The sequence below is a fragment of the Aspergillus terreus genome, genomic scaffold (assembly GCF_000149615.1).
Source record: "Aspergillus terreus NIH2624 scaffold_1 genomic scaffold, whole genome shotgun sequence".
NCBI lineage: Eukaryota > Fungi > Ascomycota > Eurotiomycetes > Eurotiales > Aspergillaceae > Aspergillus > Aspergillus terreus.
In genome coordinates this window covers 1,457,861-1,470,326 of record NT_165972.1, presented here as the reverse complement: position 1 = coordinate 1,470,326, position 12,466 = coordinate 1,457,861, and the positions used below count along the sequence as shown (strand labels likewise).

The 12,466-nt window shown below is 54.9% G+C and overlaps 5 protein-coding genes across 5 annotated transcripts; 2 read left to right on the top strand and 3 right to left on the bottom strand.

The window, feature by feature from the left end:
- Positions 1-143: 143 nt before the first annotated feature.
- Positions 144-4,740, bottom strand: ATEG_00520 (ribosome biogenesis protein URB2; the record flags this gene model as incomplete). Its single annotated transcript, XM_001210606.1, has 3 exons — positions 144-3,719; positions 3,776-4,621; positions 4,723-4,740. The coding sequence occupies 3 exons, from the start codon at positions 4,738-4,740 to the stop codon at positions 144-146; spliced, it is 4,440 nt and encodes a 1,479-aa protein (XP_001210606.1).
- A 288-nt stretch (positions 4,741-5,028) lies between these two features.
- On the top strand, positions 5,029-5,495 carry ATEG_00519 (MICOS complex subunit MIC10; the record flags this gene model as incomplete). The annotated part of the gene is made up of 3 exons (XM_001210605.1): positions 5,029-5,109; positions 5,245-5,395; positions 5,446-5,495. The coding sequence occupies 3 exons, from the start codon at positions 5,029-5,031 to the stop codon at positions 5,493-5,495; spliced, it is 282 nt and encodes a 93-aa protein (XP_001210605.1).
- A 551-nt stretch (positions 5,496-6,046) lies between these two features.
- On the bottom strand, positions 6,047-7,734 carry mac1 (putative copper-activated transcription factor GRISEA; the record flags this gene model as incomplete). The annotated part of the gene is made up of 3 exons (XM_001210604.1): positions 6,047-7,419; positions 7,475-7,635; positions 7,700-7,734. The coding sequence occupies 3 exons, from the start codon at positions 7,732-7,734 to the stop codon at positions 6,047-6,049; spliced, it is 1,569 nt and encodes a 522-aa protein (XP_001210604.1).
- Positions 7,735-8,472: 738 nt separating this feature from the next.
- On the top strand, positions 8,473-9,500 carry ATEG_00517 (putative mitochondrial outer membrane protein (Sam35); the record flags this gene model as incomplete). Its single annotated transcript, XM_001210603.1, has 3 exons — positions 8,473-8,727; positions 8,797-9,036; positions 9,105-9,500. The coding sequence occupies 3 exons, from the start codon at positions 8,473-8,475 to the stop codon at positions 9,498-9,500; spliced, it is 891 nt and encodes a 296-aa protein (XP_001210603.1).
- A 100-nt stretch (positions 9,501-9,600) lies between these two features.
- ATEG_00516 (uncharacterized protein) lies at positions 9,601-12,232 on the bottom strand (the record flags this gene model as incomplete). Its single annotated transcript, XM_001210602.1, has 4 exons — positions 9,601-10,326; positions 10,380-10,411; positions 10,663-10,670; positions 10,707-12,232. 4 exons carry the CDS (start codon positions 12,230-12,232, stop codon positions 9,601-9,603), a joined length of 2,292 nt encoding a protein of 763 aa, XP_001210602.1.
- Positions 12,233-12,466: the final 234 nt, after the last annotated feature.

Below are 12,466 nucleotides of genomic sequence, written 5' to 3'. Positions count from 1 at the left end.
CTGACAGTATACCTAGGTATGCTCATTTCCAAAGGCTTTTTAAGGCTTACTGTATGAATACATTTACCAGGAACTATAAGTACTCCATCCACGTCACGTGATTACTTCCATAGCAGTTTATTGAGAGTACTCCCTACATCGATCTACCCCTTGTTCCACTTGCCAAACTTCACATAATCATCATACAGTCCCTTGAACACCGCCCGTCCAGACACATCCAGCCCCGCATTCAATGCCCGCATCGTCTCCCGCGACATCACGTCCAGCACCGAATACAGTCCCGGCATGATCGCGGCCTTCACCTCCGGTGTCAGTGATCCCCGCAGCGAGCTTTGCGCATACTCCATGATCAGATACTGCAGGTATTGACCCGCAATCCGCTTGGCTTTCTTCGTCTGGTCTGTCAATCCTTCGTAGCCCGCCCCGGACTGCGTGGGTCGCGACACCGCCGACACCGTCGGATCACAGAGCGACGTCAGAAGACGCGTAAAGTGCACCGCATGCGACGCCGCCAGCGGCGACAGCCAGTAAGGCTGCTGCGCCTGTCGCTTGTCCGGAACCATCGACCGAGTCCGCTTCTTCGTGCGAGCGAACAGGCAGTTCAACAAGCGCTGCATCGCCGGGAGGATGAGATGGAAGCGCCCCCCTAGCTTCTGCCGATGCAGTCCCAGCAAGACACCCATCAGGCGACAGAGCCGGATGTAGATGGTCGCCGAGAAGTCTGAGCTGATCCGCGGACCCGCCTTGGATGCGCAGACTGCAACCGCCGCCAGCAAACTGTCGATATTCCATTGGGTAATGCAGCGAGTGTGATTCCGCAGCAAGATGTCCAGGCACTCCGTGGCAAAGGTGAAATGCTCGATCGACGTGCTGTGCGAGAGCGACTCGGTCACGGCGGTGCACAGCTGCGAAAGCTCTTTTCCACTAGCGCTTTCCTTGTCTTCAGTGGGAGGCATCGACGCGGCGGCGAGTCCAGCAATCAGAAGATGATACTGCGCATTGTTGGTTTGAAACCCGAGCGTTTGGATATCTCTGATGACTCCCGTCAACCTGTCCACGGGCATATTTTGAAATCGGGCCCCAATTGACCGAATAAAAGCCTGCTGCTCGTCGCTATACATGTGTTCAAGGGGAAGCGTCTCCGCACATTGAATCACAGGCAAGGTGATGCTCTTATCCGATGCTCGACCAGCCAGGACTCGACGCCGAATGAGCCGTCGCAACGTGGAGCCAGAATCGACGGACTTCTCAACATAGCTCTCAATCTTGGACAGGAACTTTTCAACCTCCGCGTGATCCGTGGCCAGATCTTCAAAATCCTCCAATGCGTCCAATGTCTTGATCAAGGTAATGGTCTCCTCGAGCTTCTGCTTCTTGCATTGGTCCTTGACTGCTTTGACTTCTGCAACCACGAGCTCAAATACGTTCTGGCGACAGCCAGCGAGTTCAGCCTCATCGAACACTCCTGAAAGACGGCCACGGTGAAACCAGAGTTGCGACAAGGAGATCCGAAGGAAGAAACACTCCATAGAATTGCGGTCAATGGACCGCAGCTTGGATGCTTTGCCCGTGACTTTGCGATACATCTTCTTAAACAGCTTACGGCAGTCATCCTCCGACGAAACAAGAAGCTTCGCGACGACAGCTCGATGCAGTTTCCTGAAGGCCTTCATGATTTGAAGATCAACTTCAGTGCCTTGGAGCGCCACAGCATTAGCGACATTCCACATCGGTTCCCAATCGCTAGTGAGTACCGCTGATGACTTGGACATGTCGGCCATCTTGGCCATCAGCGACAAAATGCCGACAGTAACCTCGGGAATACTGTCACCTTGGAGAATAACCTCCTGCAGTAGATCCATCAGAGTACCCCTTTGACGCCGCGTGATGAGAGATGCGGGGATTCGCTGGAGGCTCTCAATGAGTGGCTTGCGATTTTCCGTATCCTCCTTGACACGTGCAGATAGAACGCTGATCAAATCAGTAGCGATAGCAGGGGTATTAAGGAGGTACTCGTGGCAGGAAACGCCGGTCCAAGCTTGTAGAAACGTAGCTGCCGATGTAGCTTTCTCCAAAGTAGACGAGACCTGATATTGTGAAGTTGCCAGAGATAGGATATGCCCGAAAAGAGAGCGCCGGACCTCGGGATCAACATTAACCCAGATATCTGGGGAACGTACGAGTGTCAAAAAGTATGCAAGGGCCAGGTGGGTCGTAGAAGTCAAGGCTTCAACACTTCCATTCCACGGCGTAGCCATTGACTGTAAAGCGTCCTTTGCAGTGGTTGACTGGATGAATTTTGCAACATCTTTGGTAACCGACTTGAATTTGTCCATGTGGCCGGAGTCGACGGACAACTTCACAGTAGCAAGGGCGAATTGGTATGCTTCATAGCACTCCAGCGGTGCGTTGCGCTTTGCCATTTTATCCTTCTGGTGGCGGCGTATGGCTTTCGCAGCAACATCAACAAGGTCCCGAAGCATATCGCCAATGTCATTGACAGTGGACTGCACGCTGTGCGCGAGCAGATTGCGACTAAACCGCCACATTCGCCATCTCCAGTGAAGCGTTTGCTTAGGGGACAGAGAGGAAGTCAGCGTCTCAAGGACAGACCGCAAATCATCTGCGGAATCCGTAGGACTCAGGGCGCGCTCCCTAAAACCAGCCTCCAATATCACGAATTGTGCATATGCACCGGGCGAATCCGAAACCTTCCCATCGTCGGCCTTGATCTCGGCTGCGGCCGCCCGCATCTGCATGGAAGCATGCGCGGTAGCAAGGGGACTACGCAGCAATGCCCCGTAAACGTTACATACGTCATCATCTTCCCATACGACGAAATGCGCCAAATTGTCACTCTCAGATCGGGCCTCCTCGACGTCAATCAGTTGTTCGTACCACAGTTGCATGAGCGTTGGGAGATCTCTGGCGGCCATAAATCCGCGCAGAAGAGGAATCACGATGCCGTTTTTGATAGTATCGTAGTTAGAATCGGACGGACCGTTCCGCCAGTGCAGAATGATTTTCGCGAGAAGGGCATTCAGCAGCTTAGTCGAGTCATTAAGGCCAGAGTTTGGTAGGAAAATGTCCGCACCAAGCTCGACGAGCAGAGCAGTCAACCCCCACTGGACTTGTGCCAGTCCGTCCTTGAGGAGACCAGTATATGCAGCATGCGTGAGCAGCGTATGCAAAGAAAGCTGCACATTGCGAGCGAGAACCACACGGAAGAGATGTTCGAGGATGCCAACAAACTCCGTGAAGTATGACACAGAATTTTCAGCCTTTGCCATGGAGTATGCCAGTTCTGCCACAGCGACAAATAGAGTCTCCAGCCAAGGAGCTTCATGAGTTTGTCTTCGGAAGGTATTGCGGGGTACGGAACGACAGGCGATATCGAAAAAGTCGGGCAAAAGTTCGGAAACCTTCCCGGGTCCTTTCTTCATGTCCGACGGCTCCCCAGCCTCGGGCCCAAAGAGGACCGGCCTGAAAGTATCAGAAACGGGCTTGACTGGGCTCCAGTCTGGCTCGCTCGCCGAATAATCAATGCCCGATCCGCCTCGGTCAAAGAATGCCACACGCGCAGGGATCACCACATGGAGTGCGATCAAGCGTTCAACCCCCTGAAGAACGTGACCTCTCTCATCGGTGTCGAGCTGGATCGATCGTATCCGAGATTGCAGTTGCAGGGCGTTTCTGAAACAGTACCTGGCGAAACATTCCTATATAAGAGGATTAGCGCTCCGAAAACCGTCATGAAACAACCCAAATGACATACATTGGCGGCTCCGCTGTCTGAATCGACCAGACGATTCGATCTCAACTCCCAAAGTTCCAATATGGCCGGAATGACATAAAGCAGATGTTGCAAATCGGTCGTTTTGCGCGTATTGGAAAACTGCGAGGTAGCCACAGCAGCTATCCAGAAGGATTTGCCCAACGTTACGGCCACCAACTGGGGGTCGCCCTTAAGCGCATGCTTCAAATGCGAGATGGCAACATCTTCCACTCCGACACTCCGACCGAGGAGGGCCACCAAGCTGTAGAGGCAGTCGAGGGCGCGGATGAAGGTCAGGAAACACGACGTCAGCGTCCGGGGTTGCTCGTCGACATCCATGACGTCTTGGTCATTGCCCCCAGTTCGCTTTCTCTTCGTACCCTTCTTGTTTTGCTCCCCGGCCCTATGTGAAGATTCGCTCAGCGTTCTACTAGACTCTGAATCCGACGGGATGAATTCAGTCGACCCATTTTCCAGTCCAGCGAAAATATCATCCTCCAGGTCGGCGATCACATGGTTCAAAATCGAGAGGAATTTCTGATCTTTGAGCGTCGTCGCCAAGGTCTTGATGGGGATTAAGCCGATGAGCTGTTTCAGCAAAAGAAAAGAGGCCGGCTCGACACGGTAGTTTTTCCCGGACTTGAGTTTCTTCAACAACCATCGGAGAACCCATTCTTCTTTCGGTGCCGCGTGCAAAGGAACGTGGGGACTATGATTGATCTGCGGATGACTCGCACATAGCGACAGATCCAAGCCTATGATCTGAGCAGCCTCGTTGATCTGTGTCGTGGGGGACGCGGTGCCTTTTTCAAGGCGGAGAAGAGCCTCTTGCGACGAGCGCGGGCGCTTTGTATAAACAGAAGTTAGCCAGGTACGAGGAATTCACGGATCAACGTAAGAAGAAGGATATAGATTCCAAAGAGCCACATCAACCGGAACATACTCACCTCCGCAAGGGAAGGCATGTCGACCACGACGTATAGACGGTTGTCGCCGAAGCGGAGTAGATATGGACCGCAGAAGAAAAAAAGTGTCGCGGGAGGAACGTGACGACAGAACGCCAAGCCTAGTTTTTCCGACCGCCTTTGGCTGCACCCGATCGTTTCCATCAACCTCCTTGACAGCTCTTCCTCCGATCCATTATACTGATTGTCCACGCCGCAGCCCGTCCGCCGTCTGTTGCACACTGTTTGTGCTCCTTGCCTGTGAGAATTGTTCTTCTTCTGTACTCATACCGTCTTAGAACCATCGCAATGGCCGACAACAACAACTCCCCGGTCGCCCCGGCTCCTCGGGCCACCAAGCCCGTCAGTGAGGCTCTGCTGAACGAGAAGGTATGCGAACGCCTGTGGTCTCTGTCGCAAGTGAAGCCATAGCGGCTGTTTCCTGTTTGGGATCGCCCGCGGCTTTTGGGCCCTCATGGCATGGATATACTGAAACTGTGTACATGGACTAACATGATACTACAGTGGGACCGTGCCATTTCTTCCATGATCATTCGCTCCTCTCTCGGCCTCTCCTTTGGTGTTGTTTTCTCGGTCCTCCTGTTCAAGCGCAGAGCTTGGCCCGCCTGGGTTGGTCTCGGCTTCGGTGCCGGACGTGCTTGGGAAGAAGCTGATGGTAGGTTGCGATCTGTGTAGTACGATGTGTGTCGACTAATGTGTGGGTAGCTTCTTTCCGTCGGGGAGACTCGCCTGTCAGAGATGCGCTGCGTCGGTAGAACGTTAAAAAGGTTCAGCATCTGGTTGTGTATGATACCTGTATAGCGGGAGGAATCGATCTGGGTTGGGGCATCATCCGGGCAGTTTAGAAAGAATTCTAGACTTACCTTACTTTCTAGCACGCAATTTTACTTGTCTCCTTTGTCAATATGCTGCGGTCTACTATTACGATTCCCGGTGGGTTAGTTCGGATGAAGCCCACATCGGATACGTTCATGATTTCTAGAAGATTCAGGTCGAGTTTGAGTCAATCTCATCATTTTGTTGCTATTTACACCAACAGATTGTCCAACAGGAAGAGAAGAAGCAGGCCATATGCACATGCTGCCACAAGGTGTAACTGGGGGATAAAGATCAATCCCGAGAAGACGGAGGTCCGCCTGGATACACTTTTCGCGAATAAAAGAGTAAGGATGACGCCAAAGAACATAAGAACGGGGAGTGTACAGCCTAACATAAACTCTATACATGGGTATCATGATCATTAGTCGTCCGAGTGACAATGTTGCCAAAGTATATGGACAAAGAAGTGAAGCCGCGACTCGTCGACTCAAAGCATGGAAGTCGATGAAGGAACGAAATGCAGCGGGTTCGATCCAGGATGGGTCCCACCAGCTGATGAGGTCGCAGGTCCCATAATGGGGTTCATGCTAGGACCATCTGTCGAAACAGGTTCAAGGGCAACTCCGTTATGACCGCTGTGGGTAAGGCAGCCAATGCAGGTGCAGTCACTTCCACACTGGCAGCTCCCAGTGATATCCGAGCAACCAGCGGGCAGTCCAACAGGATATTCGAGGGTGTAATACTCCGAAGGCTCCATCATCTGCTGTCCCATCGTATACTCGGCATGCGGTGAAGGGTAGCCGTTGTGGAAATTGGTCGAGTTTGCTGCAGGTTCAGCATAATGTATGGGAATTGACTGGGCGCCGTGATTGATAGTCGAGCCGTAGCTTGCATATGGATATTCGAAGGGAGTTCCGTTGGCGTTTGACTGCCCGCCTGTAGAGCCGTTCTGATAACCCTGGAGAGTATTCATATTTTGATCGTCTCCATCGAATGCCACCAGGAGGCCCATTTCCTGAACGTGCTGTCTGGTGGTATTGTTGAACGGATGAGAGGCACAGCCAAGGCATTGACAGCTGTCACCACAATGGCAGTCATGGGACTTGTCGCCTTCGACCACGGACGAGTAGGTGGAATTGGGAAAAGATTGCATCATAGCAGCTGGAGTGAACACCATGTTACCAGAGACCGAATGAGTCGAGTAGTTTGTCGAAGGCTCTGACGCCGGGTGCGTCGTGTAGCTCGGTATGTTATTGGAAAAGTGATCGCGGGGCTGGTGGACCAAACCAGGCTGAATGAATTGGGTCTGACTTGTGGGATGAAACGTCTGCCATTGAGAAACCTGAGACGTCGGCGTTGGGGCATATGGCGCTGCACTGAAATTTGCATATGAATGCTGTGCTCCATTAGTGCCCGATTGCTCCACATGGCCGTTACTAGGAGGATCGGATTTCCTGCAGCAGGAAGATGGGGCTGGCTCGGGAGCTGGAGTTTGCGGCTTTTTTGAGCAACAGCTGCCACCGCTTGGTTTTGCAGTAGGCTGAGGCATGAGAGCACGCGGCGCATCAAGGCTCTGACCCGCCTCATCCTTGGGTTTCTCTAGGCCAACGTCCTGGAACGAAAACGGGGCATGTTGGAACGATGGCGCATTGTCCTGTTCATGTTTCTCGAATTCAGGGATCGAGTCCAAGGCCTTGGCTAGGTTCTCTGGAGCTACTTTGATCTGTTTCTTGGAGGACTTCTGGATTTTGCCGGACGAGGGCGACGGTGAGGCAGCAATGGGAGTGGTGCTGGCCGATGGGGTGGGCTCGCCGGGTTCGACAGGCACCTGGTAGACAGGACGACAAAGACAGGTAGACCCTGCAAAAGCGAATCAGACGAGGCTCCCGAAAAAAGCAAATATGAGACGACTGACCTTTTGGAATCCGAATCATAAACGCGTAGAGCTTCTGACAGCTACAGGAGCCCTTCGGATGAGGACATTTGGCAAGTGGACGCCCCGCCTTGGGTACCTTCATCATCAGCCTGTCAAAATGCTGGCATTTTGAGGATCTATGACCGCGAATGCATGGCTCGCTAGTGTCTGTATTAGATATGTGTGTGGCAGACGATTGTTGCATCGAGCGCTCAGAGAGCTTACCAGGACCATTTGGCGCCTTCTTCGTCCAAAGGCATGTTGGATCGCAGTTTGAGAGTCTGGCGCAGAGGTATTGATGGAGCAGGAACTTGCGCAAGAGGTGGACTGAACAAGCGCAATCGACTTGATCCTCCACTCCGACACGCAAACTTCCTCTAATCCGCACAGAGACAGAGCTGCGATTGCGCTGCGTTCATAAGAGAGGCACAATGTGGTGAAGAGACGAGAAGACTATCAAAGGGACAGGTGAGCAACGGGTCCCTTGAAGACTGAATTTATACGGGACAAATCGGGACATTCACTGACCTGATATAAAGACGGTGGCTGCAGTGGGGACTCAGATCCGGGTTGTGAGGGAGTGTGCGAAAGATATGCGAAAGATAGAGAAGGTAAACAGAGAAAAGAATAATAATAATAACCCCAAGAATCAAAGAGAGTCCTCCCAGGGAGCACATGGAGAGTCTGGTCGAGTCTCTCACGGTGAAACCGTCAGTCAGAGCCTTAGCGTACCGTATTACTCAACTGACCCCGCTGCCCTAACAGCCGCGGCCGGATCTGGTGCGGGGATTTTCTGCTTTGGGCGGAATCGGAACGCGTTGATGCCTTGCATATCAGGCATTATTTACGTCTGCCTCAGGCCTCCTACATTCGGAGATCCGCAACTCTATTCTTCTTCGCCGTCATTCCTCAACGTCCTCCGCTTGTCACTCCCTCCCAGCGCTTCTTTTCTTCTTCGCCCTTCTCCTCTTCTTGATATCCCTCACAACTCTCATTCAATGACCACGGACTCTCGTGATCCCTCCGGCCAGGCGCCCGCGAATGGGACGGTCTCGCGCGCCCGTGATTACTTCTCGGTCCCTGCTCCCATCAAGCGCTTTTTCGACCATTTCCCCCTTGTCACCTATCCTCCCAATGACCTTCCTCAGCGCGCCTTGTCTTCTCGACGCGGCAATCGATTGTTTGTCTTCACAGATGCGGCGGGGGCCCGCCATGGAAGTCCATCCTTCAACCCGCAATGTTTGAAGTGGCAGGTATGGCGATGTGAACCCGCGCAGGTTACGCGGATGGCCTGCTAACTCGCGTCTACTTGTTGCTTGCAGGCCTACTTGAGATTCGTCGGCATCGAGTTTGACATCGTCCCTTCCAACAACCATGCATCTCCAACCGGTTCCCTCCCTTTCCTCCACCCCGCGCTCCCTATCGGCACCAACGCCCCCATCCCCTCCCACAAGCTCCAGAAATGGGCCATTGAACAGGTCCACTGCGAAGAGGAGCAGCAACTGAACCTGCGCTTCGAGGTATATGCGTCGTTACTCGACCATCGGATACGGAATGCCTGGGTACGTGTTATGGGCCATTGTCCATCTGTTCGCATACGGGGGTGCGACTTGCGCTGACGCCCGCACAGCTATATGCACTGTATCTAGATGATGAGAATTTTGGCGCTGTAGCCCGGAGGCTCTACGTGGATGCGACGACTACCAACCCCCTCGTCCGAGCCGCTCTGGCGTTCGAACTGCGACAAGCGGCGCAGACGGAGCTTCGGAAGACATCGCAATATGTCGATGCCAGCGCATTGGAAGCCGAAGCGGGCGAGGCCTTTGAGGCTCTGTCGACGCTACTTGGGGATGACCAACATTTCTTCGCCCGGCCCAACCCGGGCCTATTCGACGCCAGCGTTTTCGCATACACACACCTCATTCTGGATGACAAGATGGGGTGGAAACAGAACAGGCTGGGCCAGTTGCTGAAGCAGCATACCAACCTCGTACAACATCGGGAGCGGCTGCTGAGCTTCTTCTAGTTGCAACCGAGGTCCCAAAATAAATATAGACGTGACGGCCTCTCCTGTATACTAGCTCTCTTGTCGCATTAATCCCTACCTCAATCATAGACTTCCCTTCTCACGACCTCTTCCTGAAACAAATCCCAAACCACACTGTGACGCCCACCCATTTGGCAGCTCTCTTCCACCGCGCCTCCGCCATCGCCACATCCACCCTCCTCTCCCGAACAGCCTCCCCATCCAGCTCCTCAACATCAAACCCCGCAGCCTCCGCCGCAGCCAGCGTATCCACCAGCATATGAGAGTAGCTCGTCGGCCGAATCTTCATCCCGGTCTCAGGCTCCGTGAACCACGCCTGGCTGATCTCACCCATCTCCGCATGCATATTCGTCACCAGCAAATACCCGTCGGGAACCAACAACACCGCCGCCGCCGCCGCCTCGAAGAACCGCTCCAGCGGGATATGCTCCATGACCAGCGTGGAAATCGCCGCTGCCGCGCCGCGCGCACAGTCCAGCACCACCAGCGGCGAGCGGAGCAGGTCGACAACCGCCAACGTCACCGTCGCATCTGCCTTCGCCGCGCTGGTCTCGCGCGCCTTGCGGAGCGCGTCCCGGGCGATGTCTAGCATGCTGGGCGAGACGTCGAGCCCCACGATGGCGGCGTTGCGCGGCACGCCCTTGAGGAGTTGGAGCGTGTTGCGGCCGGTGCCGCAGCCGAGGTCGACTAGCTTGGGAGGGGCGTGTTGTGCGTTGGTGGGGAGTTTTGCGAGGAAGGCCGGGAGGAGACGGCGCATCTCGATTGTGTCGAGGGCTTGCAGGAAGTCGCCGTCCATGTCGTAGACCTGGGTCGTTTGAGATTGGGTCGGTTAGTCAAGGCATGGAGTAGGGGGCGTACCTTGGCCCATTCGTTGTATGCTTCCGCTGTTTCTATGTATTGGATTAGGCGAGTTATGATAAGTTGGACTGGATAGGAGAGTCAAGTCCGATGTGGCTTCGTGTTTGGCGCCCACCTTATATATCTCATAACTTTAGTTTCTTAAGCAGATAAGCAGCACAAAGGTGGTCAGCAATTGTCTACACATATATCAGGCTTCTACGTATAGTATCCACTACTTAGGAATGATGGGCCAGTCTACACTTCTGCAGGTGTGAGTCATATCCATAGATCAAAGACATACTTGATTCCCTAGCCACCTGCAGTAGTGCTACCGCTTGCTAAAACTTTCCTCGTAGACCACCGCGCTTCACGCCGCCCCAAAGCACAAACTTCGGCTCCAGGCCCTTCCCGGCTTTCTCGGCCTGCGCCAAGTCCTTCGACGCCGGCAGAAGGACCACGTTCTCCGGGTAGATCTTCCCCAGAAGCACCAGAGCGACGGCCGGGTCTTGCACGGGAATCACATGGACACCACCATTGTGAGCCGTGACGAGGCCGTCGCCGTGCCCGGTCTCCAGGACGGATGCAGCGGCGTGGACTACAATGGGTGTCACGTCGTGCGTGTCGTTGGATGATGTCGCGGATTCGCTGGCTCCGGACGTCTGATAGGCGTAGCGATGGCCCCGCGCAACCTGGCCCAGATCGACGGAGACGCACTGGCCGTTGTCCAGCTGGAGTTGCAATTCGAGCTGCCGGACCGTCGGCGACGACGCGGTCGAGCCGGGCGTCGGTGGAACGACTCCGATTTTGACGCTTTGGACTCCGAGTCTTGGTGTGCCGCAGTCGTTGGCCACGGGGTATCCCGCAGACTGTAGCACTGAGGTCTTGGTGCCGGCGGGGATCTCGACGCGCGGCGCCAGATAGTAGTCCTGGATGCGGTAGTCGAAGATGACACCTTCGGGTGCATCATCGACCAGCCTGGCGGGGATATACTGGAGGAGATGGAACGGAGTCGGGCCTCCGGCCAGGAACGCAGGCAGGACCAGGCCGTGGGCATACTGGAAACCGTATCCGGGGCTGACCTTGGGGGAAGTCCGGCTGGAACGAGACAGCAGGCCCGGAGCGAGGAGGGCCTGGGCGTGTTTGACGATGGCCGATTGGGTGACCTCCTTGACCAAGAGGTGGGTGAGGAACTCGGACCGGGAGGTCTCGAGATGCCGGATCCCTCGAGCGGCGCGGCCGTCCACTGGGATGATCACGTCCTCGTAGTTCTTGAACGGCAGCAGCGCGTCCCGCAGGAGGACCATCTGATGCATGTACTCGTTGAACAGCTGCATCAGATGCGACTGGCTGCGACGGCCGAACATGAGGTCGACGTTGAGCGGGATGAGCAGATGGCCCTCGCAGGGGCTGCGGAGGTAGAGGTCGGCATCGAACGGACCGCCCGTGTAGTTGCGCGCGTACTGGACAAGCGTCCGCCCAATACTTCTGGCCTGTTCGGCGATTTCCTGACGGGAGTCATCGATATCGGTGTCGGGGAAGCGTAGAGTGGCTTCCCGGGTGCTGGTGTCGAGATTGGCGGCCAGGTTGTCGAGTAGTTGCGCCCGCGCCGCTCTTGCGTTGGGCGGATCTGGGCCCAGACGGAACACGACAGTGTCCAGAAGCGGCGCAAACCCTTCGACTAGTTGACGGGGCGTGTAGAGTCCGGACTTGAGGCCCCAGGCCTCGCGAGGGGTGGTCTTGTCGTGCGCGCCGGCGTCAGGCCGGACCACGATACTCTGGCCGACCAAGATATGGCCTGGGCCTCCGGCACCGAGACCGGACAGGCGAAAGGCTGTGTCTGCGGTAGCTTTCATTGCGGCAGCTCTGATCATGTTGTTGTTAGAGACCATCTGAAGGAGGAGGACTCGAACGACTCCGAGGCTGGGACGCATGGTGCCCTGCCTGCGTAATTATACCACCGACTGGAGGAACGGACGAAGGCAAAGACATAGTGGAAGCTGACAAATTGCATAAGTAATTGTTCTTTTTTCTCCGTCGTCTTTGCTCGCAGAGTTCGGAGAATTGTGGACTGTGTAGTTGTGCCCCTCACGCCGTCGGAGTTGGTT